General features: G+C 53.0%; 1 protein-coding gene across 5 annotated transcripts in view; it reads right to left on the reverse strand.

The window, feature by feature from the left end:
• Positions 1-20,771, reverse strand: part of HDAC5 (histone deacetylase 5) — a 37,760-nt gene extending 16,989 nt beyond the window's left edge. The window contains exons 1-3 of one of the 5 annotated variants that reach the window (XM_084748029.1): positions 20,614-20,771; positions 13,991-14,205; positions 6,960-7,034 (exon numbers count right to left, since the gene is read on the reverse strand). In XM_084748029.1, the coding sequence (XP_084604155.1) occupies positions 6,960-7,034; positions 13,991-14,012 (97 nt within the window). In that variant the 5' untranslated portion in view covers positions 14,013-14,205; positions 20,614-20,771. Of the gene's footprint in view, positions 1-666; positions 812-2,526; positions 2,644-6,959; positions 7,450-13,990; positions 14,206-20,613 lie in introns of those variants that run through there. The other 4 variants (XM_084748030.1, XM_084748031.1, XM_084748028.1 and 1 more) reach the window with 4 other exon arrangements.
• Between the last annotated feature and the right edge of the window lie 4,894 nt (positions 20,772-25,665).

Consider the following 25,665-nt stretch of genomic DNA (forward strand, 5'->3'; position numbering starts at 1 on the left):
GGTCTAGAACCATCTGGAAGACACCAGATGCTGTCCGGATATATCTCTGAAAGACCCTTCTCCAGGAGCCACTAAATAAGTAAGGGGTCTAAGGCAAGAGAGCATTAAGCTTTGTGACAGTCAGGACTGAGAACAAGACCTACACGGACAATCCCTGACTCTGTGGAGTGGCTGTGCCTGGAGGGGACAGGGTGAAAAGACCATGGATTTTCAGCCCTCAGTGACACGCTTTGGAAACTGAGCTTCACAGAGAGATGGCTGAGCAGGAGCCGCAGCCGCAGCCGCAGCAGCGCAGGGATCTGAACCCAGGTGACCTGGCTCCCAGCACAGGCAGGATGTTCCTAAGCACAAGTATGCTCAGCCTGGCTCCACTGTGGGGTGTCATTCCAGACGGCACAGGCAGAAAGCCCACCCAAGGAGACGGCGCACCCCACCAGGATCCAGGTAGCCTAGACCTCCCTCACCAATAATCAGCAGCTTCTTTTAAGGGTCTAATTTACCTTGTCTGTCCCTTGGAGGATGGGGAAAAAAAGGCTCCTGTCCCTGTCTTGGCCTTGAGAGATTTTGGAAGGAGGCGGGGAACACACTTCACACTTCTTTGCCCGTGACGCCTATGACCCCTCCCCACTGAGGCCGGTTTCCCATGATCTATTTCTGTGCTCTTACGTGACTAGCGAGGCCAACGAGGCTCAACAGGTTCTACCGCAATTCAGACGGCATTTCCACATGTGCAGGCTCGGCATGACTCTCACCTAGCAATCTGCGCGACTCGCCGAGCAACGCAAGCGAATACACTCACGTAATGGTTACGAGCGAGGGTTCTGGAAGAGATGGCACAGGCTCAAGGCAGTGCCACTTGTTAGTCAAGGCTCTGGGCGCCTCCCCATGCTTCATGCAAGCGTCTGCAAAACGGCAGCAGAGCACCTACCTCCCAGGTTGCCAAGCCCGAGAGAATGCATGCTGGGGAGCTTTGGCACAGGGCCTGGGGAGATCTTAGCCAGGCTTGTCAGGGCTACTATTAATGGCTCCTGGAGAGAGAGAGAGAGATTGTATGCATGTGCTTGTGTGTGTGTGTGTGTGTGTGTGTGTGTGTGTGTGTGTGTGTGTGTGTGTGCGTGCGTGCGTGCGTATGCCTGTATGTGTTTCCTGGCTTTGACAACCTAGCAAAGTCTATAGACTACTACTCAGAATGTTTCTATAGGCTCAGAATGTGGTTAAAAAAAAATCCTTGCCTAATGCATGAGGCTCTGCACCATCACCAAAATGATGATGATGATGACGATGTTTCTAAAGCGCACAAAATAGGCAGGTGTAGTGTAGTGGTGTACGCCTATAATCCTCCTATTCGGGGGTAGGCAAGAGATCAGTCTGAGCTACACTGCCAGACTCTGCCTCAAAAGAGCAAGAACATCTCTGTTGAGTTCAAAGCCACCAGCCTTGTCTACATAGCAAGTTCTAGGCCAGACACAGTCAGACCCTGTTTAAGAAATATAATGAGAAAACAACAACAACAACAACAACAACAACAACAACAACAGTCAGAGATGATGGCATACACCAACAGTCGGAAGGCTGAGGTGGATAATCCTTGAGTTTGAATTGGAAGCCAACCTAGGCAACTAGGCCACATGGTCAGTAAGTTCAAGGTCAGCTTGCACTACATAGAGACACATTCTCTCTCTCTCTCTCTCTCTCTCTCTCTCTCTCTCTCTCTCTCTCACACACACACACACACACACACACACACACACACACACACACACACACACACACGAGATTGCTCATTGGTTACAACCACTGTCTGCTTTTCTGGAGAACCCAGGTTCAATTCCCAGCATTTCACACCGCGGTTCACAACCGTCTGTAACTCTGGTCCTGAGAGAGCCAATGCCCTCTTCTGGCCTCCTCAGGCACCAGGCGTGCACACAGCACACAGACATACAAGGCGGGCGAAACAATCATACACATAAATAAATTACAATAAACAAACAAAAAATTGTGTGTGTGTTTGTTTGTTTGTTTGTTTAACCAAAAAGTAAAGCACACAAAAACAAAATACTTCAAAGTATGTACGGACCAGCTTTACAGATCACTTAAGCTCTACGGATGCTAGGCTCAGACTCTGGCCTCAGGGAGGCCTTAGAGCTCATTCAGGTTGTCTGAAGGTCACTCTGTGGTCCTGTACCATCAGGGCCCTTATGACAGAGAAGGGTTCTGGGAGCAGCCTCTTCTCAACTCCAGCGCATCAAGGCCATCTGCCTGCTCTTTGCACCAGATCTCAGCAGTGAGATGCCTTCCATCCCCCCAAACATCACTTGGAGCAAACAAGCACAGACTCTGGCCCCTGCTTTCGAGCCCTCCCCGCTCCCCACTTCTAAGCAATCTGCAATTCTCCCATCCCTGACCTCACTGTCCCCCACTATCAACACCGCTGCCCAAAGCTATGCTCTATCCTCCTGGGCTGAGGTGCTAGGAGACCCTCGGCCCTTCCTCCATCCAGCAAGACAGAAGCAACGTGAAACTGACCTCAGAGCCCCTCAGAGTGTCAGTAAGGAAAAGGCCCGGGAGCTCGGCAACTCAACGCCCCCAGCTGCAGGAGGAGGAAAGTGAGGCCACAGAGGGAACAGGCTTGTCCAAGGTCACCTGAAAAGGAGGCAGAGGAGCCAGGGCTTAATCTAGACTGTCCCGGCTCTCTCTGCCCCGCTCCCTACAAAGCAAAAGGGGAGAAAGTCTGGAAGCTGCTGCCAAACAGAGTGAGAGATTCAACAAGGGACCCTAAGGATCCAGCCACCTAAATGAAGGTACCTGGGTGCTACCAGCATACCAGAGCCCCAAGGTAGAAAGGGAGAGAGGGGGACAAACAGAGGACAAGCCTTGAAAGCTGGAGGCCGGCTGAGACCCTGAAAGACCTTACAGGGCTGCAGAATCCAGGTGGAGGGCACAAGGCATTCCTTGAGTCAGCGCTGCTCTTGGGAGGCTATCTAGAAGAAAAAGATTCCCACCTCCCCACCATCCCAAGAATATCTGGGCACAAAAGCTGCAGGCAATTAAAAGGCACAGTAACCATGCGAAACCTACAGCTGTTGTCCCTACCTGTGGGGAAGTGGTGGCAGCAGGGGGCCCAGGGCAGATCTGGCCTCCGGTTCTCCATGCACAAGCCAGGCTTGAGTGTCCAGCGAGGCACCCTGTCCGCCTGGCAGCCTGCCACCATCCCCCCCAACCCCGCTCGAGTTTAGACACCTGCTCCTGGCATCTCAAAACATCCTCTCTCCAGACTGCCGGGCTGCTGGGAACTGTATTTGTCTGTCTAGGCTAACAGCCACCCCGCCCTCTGCATAGGCCCGTCTCCCGCCAGGGCCTTCCACGACACATGAGAGACAGCCCAGACTCTAGCGCGCTCTACACCAGAAGCAACAGAGGGGGAAACTTAAACATCGCCTCCCCGGCTGTCCTATAGGTGCAGACCCAGCATCTGAACACGTCCCCTTGGCACTTCTGCTGCAACGCCAAGCCAGAGAACCGCTGCCTCACTCTGTCCCCGGACTGCCTGCTTCGTTCCTGTTGACAACCTGACAGCTGTTACAGCTGTGTGTGGACACGGTCAATCTGACTTCCTGTCTGGCAGCTGTGCAGAGGGGAACGGACAGCTGAGGGTCTCAGAAAACAAGATGAAGTAGGAGGGACCCAGGAGCAGGACCAGGCTGTCTGTACGGGCAAGTGTTTTACTCTGATCCTGAGCCCTTATCTTCTGAGTCAAAGCGCCTGCAGGGAGAGAGGTCATTGGCCAAGCGGTCCCAAGTATTTATAGGGGGGGGGGGGGAAGACTACTCCTAGACACCCCAGGAGTGGGGCCAGAACGAGCCCTATTTTCTAGGAGCACAAACTTCAGGGGTACAGACAGGCCTCCCACATATTATTGTACAGGTTGTATACTGCAGATGGGCACCCAACTAAAGGGACACACTGGAATTAAAATCTAGCCCATGCTCTGGCTGCTAAGCCATAGACAGACACTAAGTAGGTGTGAGGACACACCCACCCAGACAAAGGACCATTTTTTTTTTTAAAGAAATAGGGAGTAAAAGCTTTTATGTGGATGAACAGTGGCCCCACTCAGACCCACGTTCAAATCTTAGCTCCTACTTATTTTGTGCTCTGGCTAAATTCTTTTGCTTCTCCCACCCTTCTTCATTATGGGATGTGGGTACTTAACATCCTTCCTAAAAGGCACCCGGAAGGAAAGTCCCAGGCATCCTTGTCGCCTCGTGGGTTACAATATTAGCTCCACTCACTCGAGTCCTGCCCTTCTTCCTACCTTCCTGGCATCCCCACACCTACCCTGACACACAGCCATGCCCGGAATGGCCTCCGAGCCAAAACAAGAACAGCCAGGGAAAGCCCCGGTTGCAAACCTGAACCCCATGGGACTTCCCAACATCCAACATGCAGAGCATTTCTTCCTGGCACAAGCCAGATTCATCCCCTCCCTCAGTGGGCAGAGAAGCCGCCTCTGCCATTCCTTCTCAGAGTATCCCGGACTCAGCTCTACCAGAAACAGACAAGAGGAGATCAGAGACCCCCCCATCCCCACCCCAACCCCCCACCCCACCACACTCGGGCTCTGGGTCATTGAGAAGTCCACAGTGGCGTTAAAGATGCCGAGATGCTCAAGCTAGGGCCAAGCCTGTTTTAAGGAGATGTACACTGCACACTGGGCAGTGTCAGGGTAGCTGCAGAGAGAGGAGTCACCATCAGTGGAAGGGAAATTGCCCCCCTTGCCCCTTCCTTAAGCAAGAAGAGCAGACTGAGCACTTTTATCCCTCTTGAGCTCACGTACCCTTAGGTGCCCACTGTAGCTGTCTCTATTCAGCCACCAGGTCAAGCCCCAGAATAGCACCCAGGGGCATGGTGCCAGAAGGCTGGGCCTCCGCCCCCCTGGTACAACACTCATTCACCTAGGTACCACCCACCGTGCTAGGTGCTGGGTGTTGGCAGCCGACAAGACAGCTTAGGGAGCAAAAGCTGCCCCCAAATAAGAGTTCCCCGGGACTTGCTGCTACAACGGACAGGGAGGCAGCATCTTGGAAGGCCTCCTCCAATCCCTTGGGCTGGGGAGGACCAGCAACACCATCCAAGAAAGCACCCCCTGGAAACCAGCTTTTTCACCCTTAGGCTTTTGCATCTTGCCTGGAGACCCGCTCAAGACATTGAAAGGAGAGGGTGCATGACAGGAAAGAGGACCGGAGGGAAACACCAGGCTTCTGGGCCCTCATGGCCCCGTTTATCTAGGGTGGATTTTTTTTTTTTAACCCAAAGGTTAAAGTGTTTCTATTTGAAACGTCTATTTACATTCCAGAGTCCAAAAAAAAAAAAAAAAAAAAAAAAAAAGGCAGCCAAGCTCCAGGCCTATATCTGTCCCTAGCCGCGTCACAGAGCTGCTCAGGGGGGGAACGTTCTTAGCCCTCTCCCTGAGCTGCTGGGGTGACTCACACCTCCCTCCTGCCAGCAGGGACTGCGCCACACTCAGAAGGCCAGGTTGAGGGGGGATGGGGGGGGGTTGGAGATCTGGAGAGAGGGATTGGCTGGGGTATATATCCAGGGATAGAAGAAGACAGTCCCAGACTTTCAGAGTTTCTGGTGTCTACTTCAAAGAGAATGAGTAAATAAGAGGGAACTTGGGGCCAACTGGTAGCTCAGTGCACAAGGGTGGCCAGCTAGAAGTCACCCTAGGTGATGCTCTGCAGATATTTCTTAACCTCCCAGGAGCTCAGTTTAACACCCACAGGCCAAGGTTTGGGGCGCTGAAGACAGGGGCTATAGCTCAACTAGCCCTGGGCAAGCACCAGCCTTTTGGGCTCCATCCCTGGGACTTGGTGGTCACCCAGTGGGACTGATCTCCGTGACTATGCTGCAGCCTTACCCACGCCTGGACAGCTGAGGGCCAAATCACAGGTACACGAGAGGACGACAGCTCCCACCTTCTAATTGGAACCTTCGCGTCCACACCCACATATCCAGAGTCAATAACTCTAGCACACATAACACATATTCTCTCTCTCACAAGTACCAAGCTAGCCACTACCAGGAGGGGCCAAGCGGGCATGGGTCCAGCAGGCCCATCCCTGAAGGAAGCATCTTGTGGTGCCGGCCTGGTGGCAACAGGTTCCTGGGAGGGAGAGAAGGAGTGGCTAGTTCTGAGGGGGCGGGGAGGGACTCTACCCCCCCCTCCCAGCCAAGGATCAAAAAAAAGTTTGCCCAGAGAAGGTGGCAGGGCTAGGACTCCTCAAGCTTAGGGTGGGGGTGGGGGTGGTGGGCAGCCTTCAAGTCCACCCTGTCAAAGAAACATTTCTCTATCCTCAAAGTGGGAAGAAAGTGCAGCCTGGGAAAGGAAGAGATAGGAGGGGCTAGGAACTAAGCCCAAACCCTTCAGCATCCCCGCTGCTAGTGCCTGCTCAATCCTGCCCCAAAGAGCCACTTCCTTAAGGGTCCATTCTCAGAAGTCTCCTGAGCAAAAACCTGCCAGTCACTACACCCTGACCAAGTCAAGCCAAGCCGCAGAAGCTAGGATGTTTCTGTAGGTACCCCAGGTACAACTTCTTCCTCTGCTCAATTGTGGGGAGCAGGCAGCCTGCAGACAGGTCACTGACCCACTTCCTCCCCTCTGACCATGGTCCAAGTAGGCCAGAATACTCTAGGAAGCCCTCGCCCCTAGCAGCCGAGGCACTGGAGGTGTATGGCAGAAAGCGGCTAGGAGGCAGGGTGAAAGGTCAGTTCTGGGCAAGGGGGGAGAGGGGAGACCGCCCTAGAAGCACAGCCCTTCCAATCCACGGATGCTCAACAGAACCTTCCAGAGAGGAGGAAGCAGGACCCCCCATGGGGCAGGGCTCACAGTGAGGAGCTCAGTCCAGGTACAAGGTTGCCCAAGAGCTAAGGGCAGGTGGGGACACAGAGCCACTTACCTGCCACAGGGATGCTGTGCAGAGGATTCCGTGGCAGGATTTCCAAGGATGGTTCCCGGCCTGACATGCCATCTGCTGAGAAACAGGACTCGGTCTCATAGATAGTCTGCAACATCTCCACGAGCCCCTGTGCCTTGGGCACCAGCAGCATGCCAGGGAGGGGCCGCCCGAGGCGGAAGCCGGTGAGGGGAAGGTGGTCAACAGGGCCAGCAGGCTGCTTAAGGACTCCCTCAGGCCACTGCCGCTGGGACCCACAAGGCAAGGAGGCGCCTCATCCGGCCTGGGCGCTCCGGAGGCAGCAGAGGCACGGAGGCTTGCTTCCTACTACAGAAGCATGGACCACGGCCTGTCCAAAGGTTCCAGGAGTTGGGCTATGGCTGGGTGCTCAGGGGACAGGAAAGGGAGCTCAGTGGGGCAGGCAGGCAGGCTCTCTGTGTTCCCTCCCAGCGCCACCGCCACCGGTGACAGCTCTAGGCCTGGCTCCCTGTTCCTCCTCCCCGAATGAGCCGCCGGCAGCTGGCAGGAGACTGAAATAGCAGTTGGGGGAGGGCCCTGTCTATAAATAGGTGGAGCATGCTCAGGGAGCTGCCGGCTGGCTGCCAGGAGCCCAGGCCTGGCGGAGGCCCCATGGGGTGGGGGGGTGGGGTGGGGGAGAGGCGCGTTCCACCCCAGGAGGAAGCGCCAGTCCAGGGGGAGGGGGGCAGGGAGGCCCGCACTCAGGGCCAAGGCCACAGACCTGGGTGGCCAGTGGCTGGACTAGAGAAGGGTGCAGGCAAGGGGACCCATGCATCTGGGATCAGCTTTGGCCACTGCTGGCAACAAACAATGGACCGGACAGCAAGAAGCCAGCCTGGATCTTCTCGATCGCCCACCCCACCCCCTGCCCCCTCCCCCCCATTCCCTGCAGAGCAAGGAAAGGATTCAAAAAGACTAGGGAGAGGTGACAGACACCCAACCACCTGGTCTAACCTCACACCTCCTCCTAACAGCCTGTGGAGTTTGTGTAACTTCTGCCTTCCCACAGAGCCGAGAGATGGCTCCCTACACTCTTACTATCAGGGAGACCCTAAATAGCAGTGGGGTGACAGCTCCTCCACGCATTCTGCAGCCCATTCCTGGCGCTCAGCCTCTTTCCAGGGAGCAGAGAGATTTTTATGGGCAGGCTTTGCCCAGCCCAGGCAGGGGACTGGACAGCACCTGCCCGTTCTCAGCTCAATCAATGCTTCCCTGGCAGTGTACCCAGTTGTACCGAGCTGGGAGCATACCAAACATCATTGCCTTCATGCTAGCGAAGATCTCCAGAAAGAGGGCCAAGATGGGGGAAACAGAGGTACCACAAGACGAAAGCCACTCCAGGCACAGAGCTGTTCACACGGTAGGGATGAGAGGTCTGAGCCTCTCTGACCGCTGCCATACCTCACCGGCAGAATAGACAAGTCGGCCCCAGGTACAAGGGCCATCATTGCCCAAATAGGAAGACTTGGGGGGGGGTGGTGAAGGCCTTCCAGTTAGTCATAAAACTGTTAGCATCCTGGCATGGTGGAGTAGCCCCAGCTCTTTGGGCCTTCCTGGGCCATGGGGCCACCGTGCCATCAAAATTGGTGCCACCTGCCAGCACCACTGCTCCCCCCCCTTACCCTGTTGACCTGTCCCTTCTTCCCAGGTTGTGCCTCCCACTGATAAAGAGATCCCACTTGGCCCCCTGAGCTCACTGGAGCCTTTTAATAGACAGGTCACTCCTGGGTCTGAATCCTCCTCCCCTTCCCTGACGTCACGGTTGCTATTTTGGACCCCTCCTGGCCCCTCCTTGCCCCCCACTCCAGGCATGGAGCCAGGGACACCTGTCCTCTCTCTGGACTGGATGACCTCACCCTCCTGTCAGGAGTCTGGGAGAAGCTGCCTAACCAAGGACACGGTGGCTGTGACTCCAGAAACCTCTCTTCCCAAGCTTCTGCCAGGATAGCAGGCGGGCTTCCCCCACCCACCCACCCGCAGGTAGGAAAGCACATACATGAGGTTGGTGGTGAAGGCAAGCTTCCCCAAGCCTGATGAGATGCAGATGACGCTGGGAATGGGGGTTTGTTTCCCAGTGGTACAGACCAGGAACCAAACTGGGAGGAGTCTGAAGCTACAGTCTAGATGAAAAGGCAATAGAACTGTGCCACCCAGGGGCTTGGTGCTGGAAAAACATCACCTGTTTACCACCTTTCCCCTAGCTGCATCCAGGCCCACGAGGCCCCCTCTCAAACAGAGAAGACCAGGGACTCTACCAAAGACAGTCAGAGGCAGCAGACAGAAGGGAAGCCCAGAAAGCCAGCTAGCCAGGGGTGGGGGTGGGGGTGGGGGGTGAAGAGCCCCTCCCAGCAAGGGCTCCACCCACCCACGCTGGGAACAACCAGCAGGGCTGGCTAGCCCTGTCCTGGCTCTTTGTACCTGCCCCAGGCACAGGAGAGAGCCAAGAGAACCCTGCTCGGAGGAGGTTAGCAGCTACGCCAACTTGACAGCAAGGCCCCTCAGACCCTAGAAGAGCCTGATGTCAAAAGACGACTTGCGTGTGTGTGTGTGTGTGTGTGTGTGTGTGTGTGTGTGTGTGTGTGTGTGTGTGTGTGTGTGTGTGTGCTGAGAGACAGAGTCTCACTATGTAGCTGAGGCTAGCCTTGAACTCGCAATGATGCTCCTGATACAGCCTTTCCACTGCTGGGACTGCAGGTTTAAGCTCTCAAACTTGGTAAAAAGGATTCTTCTCAACAAGATTCAGGACATGGGCGCCCAAAGGCCAGGGCTCAGGAAAACAGCTAGCACCACCGTGACATCTATGCTTTAGGAAGTGTCAATCTTCAATGCAATCCTCAAAATCCTCCAAGGAAATGTGATGGGACAGGTGGGGGGTGGGGGGGCAACGACGACAACAAACATCTCTCCTCTTCCAAGATGAACGTGATGTAACAAGGTCTTCCTAATATGTAGCCTCAATCTTTCTTGCTATAGCACCCCCTTTTCCCAGCTTACTTTTCCATTCCTACCATCCACAGCTCCCAAGTCCCCACCCCACAAATCTCACAGAATACTCATTAAAGATGATGGCCAGCACCAACAAGTTCAAGCCCAGCTTGGGCTATCGAACCAGCTCTGTTCTCCCAGCAGTACCTCAGCCCCTGCCTCTAAGGTTACACTCTGCCCTCCAAACCTTCTGGGGCTAGCTCCTTGAGCCCTTTCAGATCTCATTTCTGGGGGCCTTTCTTTCCTTTGAGCCCAAGTCACGCTGGTACCTATCAGAATGGCACCGGGAACTACCATGAGCCAGGACCATGGTTAAGGGACTGGCTGAATCTTCTCATTTAAAACCAACTGCAGGGGAGCTGGAGAGATGGCTCAGAGTTAAGAGCACTGTCTGCTTTTCCAGAGGTCCTGAGTTCAATTCCCAGCAACCACCTGGTGCCTCACAACCATCTAGAATGAGGTGTGGTGGGCAGTCACACACGCAGGCAGAACACTGTATACATAATAAATAAGACTTTAAAAAACAAACAAAAAAAAACCCTGCAGTCTGGCGTGGTGGCGCATGCTTTTAATGCCAGCACTTAGGAGGCAGAGGCAGAGGCAGGTGGACCACTGTGAGGTCAAAGCCAGCCTGGTCTACAAAGGGAGTCCAGGACAGCCAAGGCTACACAGAGAGACCCTGTCTTGAAAAAACAAAAAAAGAAAGAAAAAGAAAAGAAAACAAGAGAGAGAGAGAGAGAGAGACAGAGACAGAGACAGAGAGAAACCCTGTCTTGAAAAACCTAAATAAATAAATAAACCAACTGCAGGAAAAAAGTGGACACCTACTTTGGCATCTTCTACTTCCCCTCTGGGCTGGCCCTGCCTCTTCTCACCATCCAGTCCTGAGCCTCTGATGCCTCTGGGATGATGGAGGAAGCCGAGGAAGATAGAGCAGACTCCCGTCTCCCAAGGCACCTCGGGAGAGAAGGGAGACCAAGGGTCTCCTCCCCAGACCCCGGCCCATGCCAGCACTGACCCACTTTCTCCTCCTCTGGCTGGCAGCCTGCCCTCCCAGGGGCTTGGAAGCAGAGCCTGAGGCAGGGAGACAGGACGCCAAGGTTCCTTGCTCCACCCCACACCGGTGCCCCAGTTTCTCTGGTCACCCCAAAGGGAGGGGGCAGTCGCCCTCCCTCCTGGGAAAGGGAAGGAGAGAAAGTGTAGAGGGCGCACCTCCCTCCCACGCTGGCCGTAAGGAACCTGGATGCCTCCTCGGGGCCCCGCCAACAAACACCTAGACAGGTCACATTCTTATCCCTCTGGAAGCAATGGCCCTGAGAACAGGGTACAAACAGGGCAGTCGAGGTCCTAGGTCCCAGGGAGGCTCCTCCAAGCCAGAGCTGCTACAAATTTTATCAGTCTTTAACCCCTCGGAGGAGAATTGTAGAAACAGGACTGGGCTCTAGAAAAAAAATATCATGTCTCACCCGTTGTACCTACCTCTGTCCGCCTAAAGAAAAAGAGGCAGAGAGGGGAGCAGACTAGCCTCTTCAGGACCAGGGTTCCTGAGATGGCCAGAGAGGTAGAGAGTTCAGGGGCGGGCATGCAGCCCAGCCCAGAGGTAGGTAAGTTGAGTGCCCGCTGCCCAGAAGCAAATCCCTCAGTCTCCACATGCCACCCCCTCAGTAGCAACTTGCATGCTGACTCGCGGGCTGGGACAGCAGGGACGGATCCTTTTCTGTCTGTCCTCTTGCTCCACCACAGGCCAGCCTCACTGGTGTTGCCACGCAATGGCTCGTCAACCCAATAAGTCCTTATGCTGAGAGGAACCAGAGGACAGAGAGAAAAGACAGCGCTTGGCTGTACCCGCCCTGCGGCTGGATGCCCCAGGGAGAGAGGAGCAAGTGGGCCCGGAAGTGGGGAGAGGTCAGCCAAGTGCATCACGCCCTCCTATCTGTTGTCTCGACAATCCTTCTTTCCTGGGGCCTTCTGCGAGGCGTCCCACAGAGAAGCAGGACACCTACGTGCTCTGGTTATAAACTCTCGTTTCAGTTTATTTCTATGGAATTTCCAAGACATGCACTTCTCAGCTTCTTCCAGGCTTCTGGGCATCAGAAGCCCCAGCCCAGATGCCAGCTCAACTTGCAGAACAGATGCTGAGCCCCTCGAAGAGGGAAAGCTGTCTGCGGACTGGCTGTCTCCAAGGCACCGGGCAGCTACCCACGTCAGCAGCCAGCGCCGGAACTGTAGGAAAAGCTATGGGAAGCAGTTCGCTTCTTGCTGCCAGCAAAGACCACCCCCCTTCCCCCTCCCCCCATTTTTAAACCTCTCAACAGTCCTAATATCTAGTTCTATATCCTGTGCCACCCCCCAACACTTTCTCTCTCTCCCTTCCATACACGGAAAAGACAGCATCTCCCCCTGCTGGGGGCAGACGGAAAGCCAGCCAGGAGGCAGGTCACCAAGGATGCCTATGCTGCCAGTGCTCAGAAGCTGGCAAACTGGTGGACACTTCCAGCCATAGCTCCCTCCTGCCACCTCTGGCAGAATGGCTGTGAGGAAGAAGCTAGACTGTCCGTGTCTAGAACACAGCCCTAGTCACTCACTCACCCTGAGTGGAGCACAATAGCCTTTCACTGCAAAAGGACGAAAACCCTACAGCTGGCAACTGTCCTCCCCAAGCCACCAACAGATGTCCCTGGGCAGCCTCCGTACCCTTGGTCAAGGGTCACCTCCCAACCCCCATGTGAAGCAGGGCATAAGGATGGCCCAGAGAAAGGAAGCAAGCAGCTTTCTTGCCCGTCACGTCACGTCACGTCACGTCACTCACAACTGAACCAAGAGCAGAACTGAGGGGCTAATGAGAAGTCACCAGCCCTCGTCTGTCGATCCATTTTCTTGACCTAAGATGATGAGACAGAAAGCCAGCTCTCTAAAGCGCACATGGTGCAACCCTCAGGGGTTTGAATGAAGGCAAGGGCAGGAAGACCCCAGCCAGAACCACAAACCCAGCAAGAAGGTGCCTGGGGAATGGAATTCCCCGGTGGAGGGGGGGGGGGTGGGAGCTGGACTCCTCCCTGCTTCTTGCAGCTCAGCGTTTATCCAATGCCCGCAATGCAACTTCCCTTTCTCTCAAAGGGAGAATATCCATGCTCACCAAAAAATTAAAAAAAAAAAAAAAAAAAGACACAGGGATAGGATGCCCTGGGAAGGGTTAGAGGTGGGCAGGAGAGACATTGACAGTCTTGGACAGTTTAGGAGCTAGCTGAGGACAAAAAGCGGTTGCTACTCTGACGTGTAACCTCCTGGCAAACTCCCGAGGGTCTAGTTCAAGTCACTGGACTTAGCCTCACAGGCACATGTTGGGACAGACCCAAACAAAGCTACCTAGGGTCCCACGCGCAGACTATTCCTGGCAGCACCGCGCAGGAGCCCAGCCGAGAGGGACGGGAACTATGAGTCAAAGACCCCAGCTGAGGAGTCCACCAAGAGGAAGAGAGTGATCTTCCTGCACTCAGCAGACGGCCATGACGCCTCCACAAACACACAACCCCGCTCCTATCCCTGCACTGTATAGCCTTAGGCACCTGTAAACCTCCACCAGGAAAAAAAAAGTATGGACCAGAAACACAGAAAAAAAAAAAGCCACCACCACAAGAAGTAGCATGAACATTCAGCTGGATCCAGGGAAATGTTTCCAACGCTGTCCCAGGCTACCCAGAGAGAGAGAGTCACACCACCATCTGGGGTACCCAACACCTTCATGTTGAAGGCAGATATAAGGGCAGAGGGAGACCCAAGCACCTCCCAGAGCCATTGCTTCCCAAGTCTTCTTACAGTTGGCCTCTGTCGTGTGTGTGTGTGTGTGTGTGTGTGTGTGTGTGTGTGTGTGTGTGTGTGTGTGTAATATACTCTACTCTCTACTCTTGACCCCTTCATTCCCTGACATCTCAGACACTGGCAGTCAGCTGGCCTGGGCAGGAAACCCACACAGCCCACTGTATCCAAAAGTGCCCCCGGAGGAGGCTCCTCTCCAGCCTCCCAGCTCTTACCCGACTCGTTGGGAGAGTTCATGCCGGCTCTGGGCCTGCAGGAAGCTGGCGTTGGGGGCTGGGACGGGAGGGGGTGGAGCTGCGGTGATGTCAAGAGAGACAGACGATAACAGACAGACGGACGGGACAGGAGCCCGGGGCCGCAGTGCCTCTAATGCCCATCCAAGGCCATCCTTCGAGGGGCGCGAGGCAGTCAGGCACTCAGAACGGCAACCCTGGGGAGAGACGGAGCAGGGTTAGCGGTCCCCTAACTAACTCAGGACTCTGAGAAGCAAAGGAGACCTTGGAGCAGTCAGCTTGCACCAGGGAAGAGAGGGCGAGCCACCTGCCCAGGGCACACAGGAAACAAACACAATGGGACCAGACTCTTTACTTCTTCTCTTCCTAATTGGTGCCCAAGGGACAGGAAATGGCTACAGCGGTCTCTGCAGACATCAGTGTCCAGTGCCAGGTGCACCTTATACACTCGGGAAGGTGCCTAGTGTGGGACTAGATGTCACTAACCAAGTATAGGAAGCTTCTGGCCACGTCTGTGGCAATGAGAAAGGCTGAGCTGACCTGGGGCCCCTGGCAGAAGTTCAGGGAGAGAGCTACTACAGACCTTGGCACATGCCATTAATCCCCAAACTTGGGAGGATCACAAGTTCAAGGCTAACCGTGACTACATAAGCTTAATGCTAGCCAGAGCTACACAAGATCCTGACTCCAAAAAAACAAAACAAAAATAAAAAACAACAACAACAACAACAACAACAAACCACTAGGGCCAATGAAAGGGCTCAGCAGGTAAAGGTGCTTGCAGCCAAGCCTGATGACCAGAGTTCAATCCTACCCACTTAGTAGAAGGAATTGATTCATGAAAGTCATCCTTTGACCTCCATGTTTTCACTGTGCTACACACATACCCACCCCACCCACCCACCCCCACACAAACAAACACAATTTTAAAACATTAATAAACTTGTTAAAAGTTGAGGGAGGAGGGGCTGGAGAGTTGGCTCGGTGGTTAAGAGCACTGTCTGCTCCTCCAAAGGTCCCGGGTTCAATTCCCAGCACCCACATGGCAGCCCACAACTGTCTGTAACTCCAAGATCTGACACCCTCACACCAATGCACATAAATTTAAAAATTAAAATAAAAATATTTAAAAAAAAAAAGTTGAGGGAGGAACTGATACCCAGCGCAGTGCCCCTGGGACTCACAGGCCTGGCATCTTCTCCCTACGTTCTGAGCCTTTAAACCCATCCCTGGAAATGAAAACCTGCTTTTTTGTCTTCCCAACATCACAGTGAGTCAGTGCACAAAAGTATGTTTCATGAATGAGGATAGTCAAACAGATCCAGTATACTGGGGCCTGGCGCAGTGGCGCACACCTTTAATCCCAGCACTCAGGAGGCAGAGGCAAGGCGAATCACTGTGAGTTCAAGGCCAGCCTGGTCTACAAAGTGAGTCCAGGACAAAAGGCTAACACAGAGAAACCCTATCAAAACAAACAAACAAACAAAACAAAACAAACAAAAAAAAAAACCAAACAACAACAAGAAAAAAACAAAACCAGACCCCAAAACCCGCTATAAGTACACTGGAGTTTCCGGGCCCCAACTCTTTGTGTGTTGTTCATGTTGGGAGGAACTGTGAAATGCAGCCTGTGTGCGCTGTCTGTCAAGCAACAGCCTGCCACACACTGAATCTACCAGAGCATGGGACACCTTTTTTCAGTTTATACAAAGGCACCAAAAGGCCCAACTGTAACGGAAGTCAGTGGAGTAATGGAAGATGTAGTTGGCCAGACTCCCCACCCTAGCCCCATAGTTAGTCTTCCACTCTTAGACACTAGGCAGCACCACCCCACCTGGACCAATCCCTAAACAGCCCTCGGTCCACCCAGACATGATAATCATTCATTTGCTTCCAAAAGAAGCCAGGCTCAGGCCGGGTGTGGTGGCGCACGCCTTTAATCGCAGCACTCGGGAGGCAGAGGCAGGTGGATCGCTGTGAGTTCGAGGCCAGCCTGGTCTACAAGGCAAGTCCAGGACAGCCAAGGCTACACAGAGAAACCCTGTCTCCAAAAACCAAAAAAAAAAAAAAAAAAAAAAAAAAAAAAAGAAGAAGCCAGGCTCTCCAATGCCCTATGACAGCAAGTGTCAAGAAGTGACCAGGAGCCAGGCGGCAGTGGTGCACGCCTTTAAATCCCAGCACTCACGAGACAGAGGCAGGCGGCTCTCTGTTGAATTCGAGGCCAGCCTGGTCTACAAAGTGAGTCCAGGACAGCCAAGGCTACACAGGGAAACCCCTGTTTTTCAAGAAACAAAAACAAAACAAAAAGAAGTGACCGGGGCTGCCGACATTCAGACCCTAATTAACTCTGCTCCGGGCCTCAAGCAGGCAGGCAGGTATCACCTACCTCCCAGCGAGCCCCACCTCCTGGCAGCATTAAATCTCTGCAAACCGTCCGTTCTCATCAAAGATTCCCAGGTCTTGGGAAGTCTTCCTTGGACTTCCTTTGGAGTCTTCCTTGGCAGGGTCACAAGGACACACACACACACACACACACACACACACACACACACACACACACACACACACAGGATTCCCCGATGCTTTGGACTGTGTGGCTTCAGAAAGGTATATTCAGATCAGGACTTAGGACCAAAAAGACAGAGACTAAAGACAAAAGAGCCCGCACAGGTCTGGGACCAAGTTCAGGAATGTGGCAGGTGGGGCTGTTGGTCCTGGCAGGGCCCGCGTAGGCAGGCCAACTCAGCCCGTGCCCACACCAGGACTGGCGCCCAGTCCCGCTCACACCCTTTCCCGTGGGTTGAGGAATACAGGTTCAGAAATTCCCACGACTGCCAGCAAGTCTAAGTAAGCCCAGCCCATCTATGTAGTGAGAAACACTCAAGAGGGCTAGATCCCAAGTGGCCCAAAATTGGTGACGCTCATCCCGTAAGTCCCCTATCCTCACCTAGTACTTTGGGTCTTCTCCACTGGGGAGGAGAGGAAAAACACATCTCCTTGAACACACCCAGTGTGCTTGGGATATAGTTATGTTCCCCATAGCATAGGACCCAGGGGCCCTATCCACCTGCCAAGGGCATCTACCCTCAGTTCACAGGTTTTCCAAGTGAACAAGAACCCCCAGCAGGGCTTCCTGGAAAATAAAGAAGCCTTCACAGGCCGATCAGGGCAGGCTTGGCTTCTTGTCTCAGGTAGGCAAAGGAGGGGAGGGAAGTAGGCTTGAGCTGTGTGCCCCTTCTTCCACAGAGAACTGCCCCCCCTCCACTGTTACATGGGTAGGTAGCTGGGGACCAGGAGCTGTACACCTGCTGAAATACCCACCACTTGAACGATGATGACCCAGTGTGCAACTCCAGCACCCCCAGAGCCCTGCTCCCCTCACCCCAATAGTCAACTCCATTCTTCCTTGCAGAATACTCTGGGGTCTAGACCTACCTCCTGCTTCCATCCATGGCACCAAAGCATGGGGCAAAGAAGGGTACAGGGGGAAGGGCAGCACCTCCACCTACAAGCTCCGCTACTGTGAAGAGGGCAGGGCAGAAACCCCTGGGAAGCAACCCTACTCCATTCCCCAGCAATAAAAACTCTAGCAAGGTGTGGGAGGTAAGAGGGCACAGGAAAAGGTGACCAGAGCCATGCGATGGCCCCAGGGTCACAAGTTCACTACGCCTTCCCACAGAGATCTTGTCCCCTCAAACAGCTCCCTCCAAATTCCCCTCCAGAACCACCAACGCCTCCCACTTCCAACAGGCCAACTCTGGGCCTGAGAGAGAGAGACAAGGCCCAACCCAGGGCTCTCCTGCTCAGGTGAGGGGGCCACTCCCTAGTCACAGAGAACAGCGCCTAGCAGTTTGAACTGAATCCTATCCATCCTGAGATGGGCGGCGTCACTTGTCCCATCTCAAAGCTCAAAGCCCAGACATTCCCACCAGCAGTTTCTCATCTCAACCCCTCAGGGCTCCAGCCACAGCAGACCCACAGCAGACGACTGTTCCCAGCCTCCTCCCAAGCACCTTATGCCTCTCCCTGTCCCCCCCCACCCCCCACCCCCAAAGCTGAGCCAGGAGGATGGAAGCCATGCAGGCCCCAAACTAGGGAAAGGGGAAAGACAACTGGGGGTGGGGGAAGGTGGGGGGGGGGAGAAGGCACCAAGCTGACAAATTCGTTTTTTTGCAATCGGCCCATTTCTGTTTGTCTGCTCAGACGCAGCTCCAGGCATGTGCACAAGCCAGATGGAGGAAACTGCTATTTCTAGAAAAAAAAAAAACTGGAAGGGGGGGGATGGAGGTGGAGACAGAGGGCATTAGACAGGGTCTGTTTGCCCAAAAAAACCTCAGAGAGAATGATGATACCCCTCCTCCTCCTCGGTACCACCAGACAGGACTCTCATTCAAACACGGGCTGGGCTGGGGCTGGGGCTGGGCTGAGGTGGGCAAGGGGGGGGGAGAAGAAAGGCAGAGAAAGTTTAATTAGCCAAAGTGAGCTACAACAGGCCCCCTAACGGGCTGCATCAGGTTTTCATTCATGAGCAAGCGACACTGCTTCCAAAGTGCCAAGAATTACCGCCGCCCCCCCCCTTCGCTGTCTCTTTCTCACACCAGCCCCCAACAGGAGTGAGTCCTCTCGCAGGCTGGCTGAGCCTGTGTTCCAGACACATCCCTCTTCAAAGGGATGTGAGTAGGAAGAATTAATTATTAAAGAGCAGCTGGTACTTCAGCACTGACTGCATTCACCACCACCACCAGCTCCTAAGGCTGGTCCCCCTTCCTCTGCAATACAGATACAATAATGAAACACACACACACACCCCTTCCCAAGTCCCGTATCTAAGCACACAGCTAAGAAACAGAAAGCAGAGCTCTTATCTCTGCAGCTACTGGGGTGGGTGGTGCATGTGACGCCCGTTACCCCCCCCCCCAACTCCAGATTACACGATCCTCGGAGGATACGCTAAAAGATGAGGGCCTGGCCCAGAGCAAACACTTTCTACACGTGTGTGTGTGTGTGTGTGTGTGTGTGTGTGTGTGTGTGTGCGCGTGCGCGCTCGTATAGGGTCAGTCTCTCCGGGGGCCCCCGGTGTGTCAGGAGATGCCTACTCCTCTTAACTCAGTCTCTCATCTCTGACAAGACCTCGTCCAGATCCAAGTCCAAGCGCAAGGAGGGAAAGGAGCGACTCGGGAAAAGGAGGAGGAGGCAAAACCAACTTCTCCCTAAGCTTTGTTGTTTAGGGAGGGAAAGAAAGGGGAAGCCTGGCAGCCGCCAACAGGGACTCATCCATAGCCCATCTCCACAGCCAGCATGGGCTCCTGGCTCCCAGAGACTGAGGCTCCTCCCTGCCCGGAACCTTACGACCTATGGAGGGCTAATAGGACCCAAGGACAAAACTAGCCAGAGGTCTTCTGGCCCAAAAACTTCAATCTCCCACCCTCTGCCTTCTTTTGTTCTTAGGGTTCTGGCTCTACCTTCCTCCCATTGAACCCTAAACCCCTCTCTCCATCCCCCCTCCCCAAGATCCAAAAGCTAAGTCCAGGTTCCAGAAGCATATCAGAGTGCTGAGTACGTGTGTGTACACACACACACACACACACACACACACACACACACACACACACACCAAAGGCAACTGCACCTAGGACCCTTCGTCTTCAGGGACAAAGCTCATCTCAGAAGGCCAAACGCAGGGACATCAAGTGGTCACCTTCTCCCCGAAACCAGGCACATCCTACTCCCCGCCCCCCCCCAGCTCCTAGATTAATTACTTATCACCCAGCCTGTTCTCATCTTCCTGAGGGCCCCAGGGATGGGTGGGGTGGGGAAGCCGACTCCCCCAAGTTAACAAGACACTATTAGAACCCCTGCCCCATGAGAAACAAACCCAAGATGAAAACTGGGCGCTGGGGACTAGGGGGGGTTGGCCGGGGATGAGGTTGCGGGGGGGGGGGGGGGACGGGACGCTCGGAATCTGCCCTAGCCAAGGAAGATCACCGATTCATCACCCAGCTCTTTCCCGGAGCTCCAGGGTGTCAGACAGAAGAGGGTGGTAATAAACGCAGTATCGCCTCACAGACAAGTAAGGTGGGCCCCGCAGTCCCCTTCCACCTGCACGGACTTCAAGGACATAAAATGAAGGGTATGTTCTTTGCTACTTGGAGAAGCACTGTGGGTGGGCTGCGCCCCTCACCTCAGAGTAACAAGAAAGGGGTGTCCAATGAAGAGAGGGTCTGCCCAGTATCCAGGTGCAAGGCTCAAATCGCTGTTGCAACGGGATTATAAACCGCCGGGGAGGAGACAAATCAGACATCCCCGGCTGGTCTGCGGGCCATTTAGGGGCGCGGGGTGCGGGAAGATCGGCCCCTCCCTTACCTGCAGAGAAGGAACCCTGCAAGGGAGGGACGAGGAAGGGCGCGCGCGGCAAGCCAGAGGCGACACTCCCGGGCCCCCCGCGACGCTCCCTGGGGGTGCGGGCTGGCTCGGCGCGCGCGCGGGGAGGAAGGACAGGGGCGCGGGGAGCCCGCGGGCAGCGACGGCGGGAGGACGGGGGCGCTGCTTAGCTAGGCGTCCCGGGGTCGCGGGAGGTGGGGTCGTGGCGGGTGCGCTACGCTCACCCGCTGCGGCTCGAGCTCCGGCTTCGCGGGCGGCGGCGGCAGCAGCGGCGGCAACAGCAGCGGCAGCGCCTCCTCGACGGCTCCTCCATCTTTGCGGCGGCTCCTCCGGCTCCGCTCGCCGCCGCCACCAACAACAACATTCGGAGACGTCACTCCCGTCACGTGACCCGACCCCGAGCTAAAAATAGACCCAGACCCCCCCACCTTCGGGCTTCAGCCGAGAACCCCTCCCCTCCCAGTCCGCCCTCCTCTCAGATGGGCGGGGCCAATAGCGCCACCGTGACAGCTTCTTAAAGAACCAATACCCAGCTCAAGGTTAGGCTGAGGCAGAGGTGGCGGAGAAGGGATCCCACCTCGGCGCCGCCAAGTAAAGAGATAAGTGCAACCCGGACCCCGGCTGCTGCATGGTCTACGATTTTGTTCGATTTTGTTCTCTGCGCTTTTTCGACTTCCTTCTCAAACAGTGGATGGTGCAATCTTTGCCCGCCTAGCTGTTCCCTAACACGCCCTTCCCGTGCTAGGGGGAGGGTAACTGGGGTAGGGGGGGTGAGGAAGGGGGGTGCAATCCTAGGGGCTGCCTCGGAAGTAAAAAAACCCCTGCTGGAGCAGCGAAGTTGCAAAGTTAGCTTAGACAGGTCTCTAACCCGCCGTGCCTAACCTGACACAAAGCTTGATAAAGAAACTCCTTGGAGAAATCCAGCGTAGGTTGTAACTATCCCTGGCCTTCTAAGGAGATCAAGAGCCTAAAAAACCGCTGGTCTCCAACTTTGGTACTTCAGTGGGACTAAACATGACTTGACTGTGTTATTAAAACCCATCTAGTTTTTTTTTCCCCCAGTGACCTAGCAATTCCCCTAGCAAAAGCGTGTCCTAAGCAGAAACTGTGCTCCACCGTGAACATAGGAGATTTTTAATAATAATATGAGATGTTGGAAACAACCTAAATATCCATCAGGTAAGCATCTGCAAATGAGCTAGGGGATATCCATTCAGTGAGCTATCATCCGGACACTCACGTTTATATAGAAAACCAGCCAATTACTCTTATCTGAATGTGTTTCTGCAAAAACTTAGAAAAAGCTGGCAATAGCGTAAGTGACTTTTTGTTTTGTTTTTTTTGTTTTTTGTTTTTTTTTTGGTGTTTGGTGTTTTTTTGGTTTTTTTTTTCTTTGTTTTTTTTTTGGTTTTTTTTTTTTTTTTCTTTTTTGGTTTTTCAAGACAGGGTCTCTCTGTGTAGTCTTTAGCTGTCCTGGACTAACTTTGTAGACCAGGCTGGCGTAAGTGACTTTTTGTTTGTTTGTTTGGTTGGTTGGTTTTGGTTTTTCGAGACAGGGTTTCTCTGTGTAGCCTTGGCTGTCCTAGACTCACTTTGTAGATCAGCCTGGCGTCGAACTCACATCCATCTGCCTACCTCTGCCTCCCTTGTGCTGGGATTTAAAGACTTGCAGGAAAGCAACTGTTTGTAAAATCCCTGAAAATGGCTACACTATTGTTAAAAAAAAATAGTGTAGCTTAGAGCATAACTCCCAAGTAGAACATGTGGACACCATCTGAGGCATGTATTAAATACACAGCTTCAGAAACAACACATGCTTATACTGACATGTTCACTTTACACACACACATACACACACTGTAAAGCAGAGGGTGGTGGTGGATGCCTGTAGTCTCTGCACTTGGGAGGCAGAGGCAGGCAGATTTTTGTGAGTTCAAGGCCAGCCTGTTCTACTTAGCAAGATCCAGGATAGTCAGGGCTACATAGGGAGAATTTGGAGGGGGTGGGGGGCAACTGGGCATGGTGGCACACACTTTTAATCTCAGCACTGAGAAAGGCAGAGGCAGGCGGATTTCTGTGAGTTCGAGGCCAGCCTGGTCTACAAAGTAAGTCCAGGACAGCCAAGGCTAACACAGAGAAACCCTGTCCTGTCTTGCAGGGTGGGGGTGGGGGGCGGGAGGGAGGGTATCAGTCTCCAGTACAGTGAATTTGATTTCAGTATCAGCCTGTGTTACATGAGCTCCTACCTCAAAAATAAAAAATAATGTGTGTGTGAGACAGAGAGAGAGAGAGAGAGAGAGAAAGAGAGAGAGTGAGAGAGAGAGAGAGAGAGAGAGAGAGAGAGAGAAGCAAAGCAAGACCCCCAAAAGGAATATTGACTTGTACCAGGTAGTGGTGGCGCACCCCTTTAATCCCAGCACTCAAGAGGCAGAAGCAGGTGGATCTCTGAGTTCGAGGCCAGCCAGGGCTACACAGAGAAACACTGTCTCAAAAAAACAAATAAAACAACAACAAAAAGAATATTGATTTGTTCCAGTAGTATATGCAAAAGTTCATGTGTCTGAGTCTATAGGAAATATAAACCAAACATTTACTTTCTTTGTCGTCTTTTTTTTTTCCTTGTATCGCTGAAATCTGAAACAACCATGTGTAAAGTAGCATACATGCACACTGTAATAAACAGTAAATGTTTTTCCTATAAAGTACCTCATGACTCTGTCCCACACTCACCATCTCCATCCTCATCCCTTGTTCCCAGCCAAATCACTCCTTACCTGATACTGTATCTGTCTCCCAGCAACTAATACCCTCCCAGCATCCCTCTCAGTAAAAGCCAGAGTGATCATTTAGATTGCAAATCTACTAAGGAACAGTTTTGAAAACAAATTTGATTTTGTCACTGGTCCAAAAATGTGTACAACAACTCACAAGAGAAACTTGTTCAAAAATGTTCATTCTTGGACCCCCACCCCCCACCCCCAAAGCTTGTTGTTTAGAGTGGGAAAGAGGCCCAGAAATGTTCATTTAAAAATACATACCCAGGAGATTTTGCTGCAGCTGGTCCTCTCCTGGATCTTGGAAAACTACCAGCCCGATGTTTGAGCATAACATGGTCCCTGCCTATATCCAGCCTTTCCGCATAAGCTTAGCTTCCTATAGTCCAGTCCTGTACCTTTCTCTCTCCAGTTCTTTTCTTTGTTTCTTTCTTTTTTTTTTTTTTTCTTTTCTTTTTTTCCGAGACAAGGTTTCTCTGTTGTAGCCTTGGCTATCCTGGACTTGCTTTGTAGACCAGGTTGCCCTCGAACTAACAGCGATCTGCCTGCTTCTGCCTCCTGAGTGCTGCGATTAAAGGCGTGCACCACAACACGCCTTTTCTTTCTTTCTTTTTTTTTTTGATATAGGATTTCTCTGTGTAGCCTTGGCTGTCCTGGACTCACTTTGTAGACCAGGCTGGCCTTGAACTCACATCGATCTGCCTGCCTCTGCCTCCCTGAGGGCTGAGATTACAAATGTGTACCACCGCGCCCAGTTCTTTTATTTTGCCTTTGTTTCTTTTTTAATAACTGTTTTTGTCTACATTTATTCCTCAGAAGTGTCTAATCTTTGATGTTGTGACACAAAGTGATCTCAATAATTCATGCTTGAGAACTGTACAATCCAGTTACCTAAAAATGTTTGCAAAGCTGCCTCATAATATTGTAAGGAAGACCTTGAATTTGACTTGGCCGCATTCCTAGGTGTCCTGGGCTGTGAGCTGGTCACTCATGAAAGTGCCCTAACAGACTAAAACCACTATTTGTTCTTCAAGTGTGGTGTAACTGACTTTGAGGTTTTTTGTTGTGGTGGTGGTGGTGAGTTTTGTTGTTGTTGTTTTGTTTTTTTGTTTTTTTGTTTTTTTTTACTTTGAGTTTTCAATGGCCACCACTAGAGGCCCAAAGTCATGAGGATCCCTGGCCGGGCTGACAGCCAGCATTTCCACTTTGCCTCCAGGTTAGCCACGCCCCCCACCCCCCTCACACCCCCACACCCCAGGGAGAGGACAATGAGACAACTCTCAAAGAATCTCATAGCTTCAGAGAGGCTATGAAGACACCAGGTCTTTCAGGTTTTTGCTTTTGTTTATTGAAACAGGGCTTCTCTGTGTAGCCCTGGGCTGTCCTGGACTCACTTTGTAGACCAGGCTGGCCTCAACTCACAGCGATCCTCCTGCCTCTGCCTCCCAAGTACTGGGATTAAATGCCTTCCCAGCGCCCTTTTCCTTTTTTTTGATTTCTGAATGCCCCTCCTCCCTTCTCTTTGCCTCCAACTCCTCTGCCAGAGTTCAATTAAATGTCACTTCCTGGAAGAGGCCTTTCTTTGTCTTTTAATTAAACTCTGTCCCCTTGTTATATATACTTTCACTGACTGTGATAATAGTCTGTAAACATGTGTCTCTTTACAGCATTACTGGTTCAGTGTCTCTCTCCTGTCCTGATATCCACTCTTGGTGGGGAGGGTGCTTGGGTAGCCAAGCCAGGCTTTACACTCATCAAGCACAAGTCCTCCCATAGAGCTGCACCCTCCAAACACTAAGAAACCCAGGGTCCTGAGCACAGACTCCACACCAGGAGAACGGTGCTTGGAAGGCTCGAATGAGATGAATGTAAAAAGAACAAGATAGAAGCCCCATATGGTAGCTCACGCTTTAATGCCCGCACTCAGGAGGCAGAGGCAGGCGGAGCTCTGTGAGTTAGAGGCCAGCCTGGTCTACAAAGTGAATCCAGGACAGCCAAGGCTACACAGAGAAATCCTATATCAAAAAAAAAAAAAAAAAAAGAAAAGAAAAAAGAAAAAAGAAAAAGAAAAAAGAAAGAAAGAAAAGAAAAAAGCCAGGCATGGTGGCACACACCTTTAATGCCAGCACTCAGGAGGCAGAGGCAGGCAGATCTCTGTGAATTCGAAGCCAGCATGGTCTACTAAGTGAGTCCAGGACAGCCAAGGCTGCACAGAGAAACCCTGTCTCAAAAAGCCAAAAACAAGCCGGGCATAGTGGTGCACGCCTTTAATCCTAGCACTTGGGAGGCAGAGGCAGGCAGATCACTGTGAGTTCCAGGCCAACCTGGTCTACAAAGCAAACCAGGACAGCCAAGGCTACAGCAGTGGCCTGTTTAAAGTACACACCTTTAATCCCGACACTTGGGAGACAGAGAAAAGTGGATCTCTGTGAGTTCAAGGCCAGCCTGGTCTAGAGAGCAAGTTCCAGGAAAGCCAGAGCTGTTACACAGAGAAACCTTGTT

Source organism: Acomys minous (assembly GCF_964271855.1).
Source record: "Acomys minous genome assembly, chromosome: 12".
Taxonomy (NCBI): domain Eukaryota; kingdom Metazoa; phylum Chordata; class Mammalia; order Rodentia; family Muridae; genus Acomys; species Acomys minous.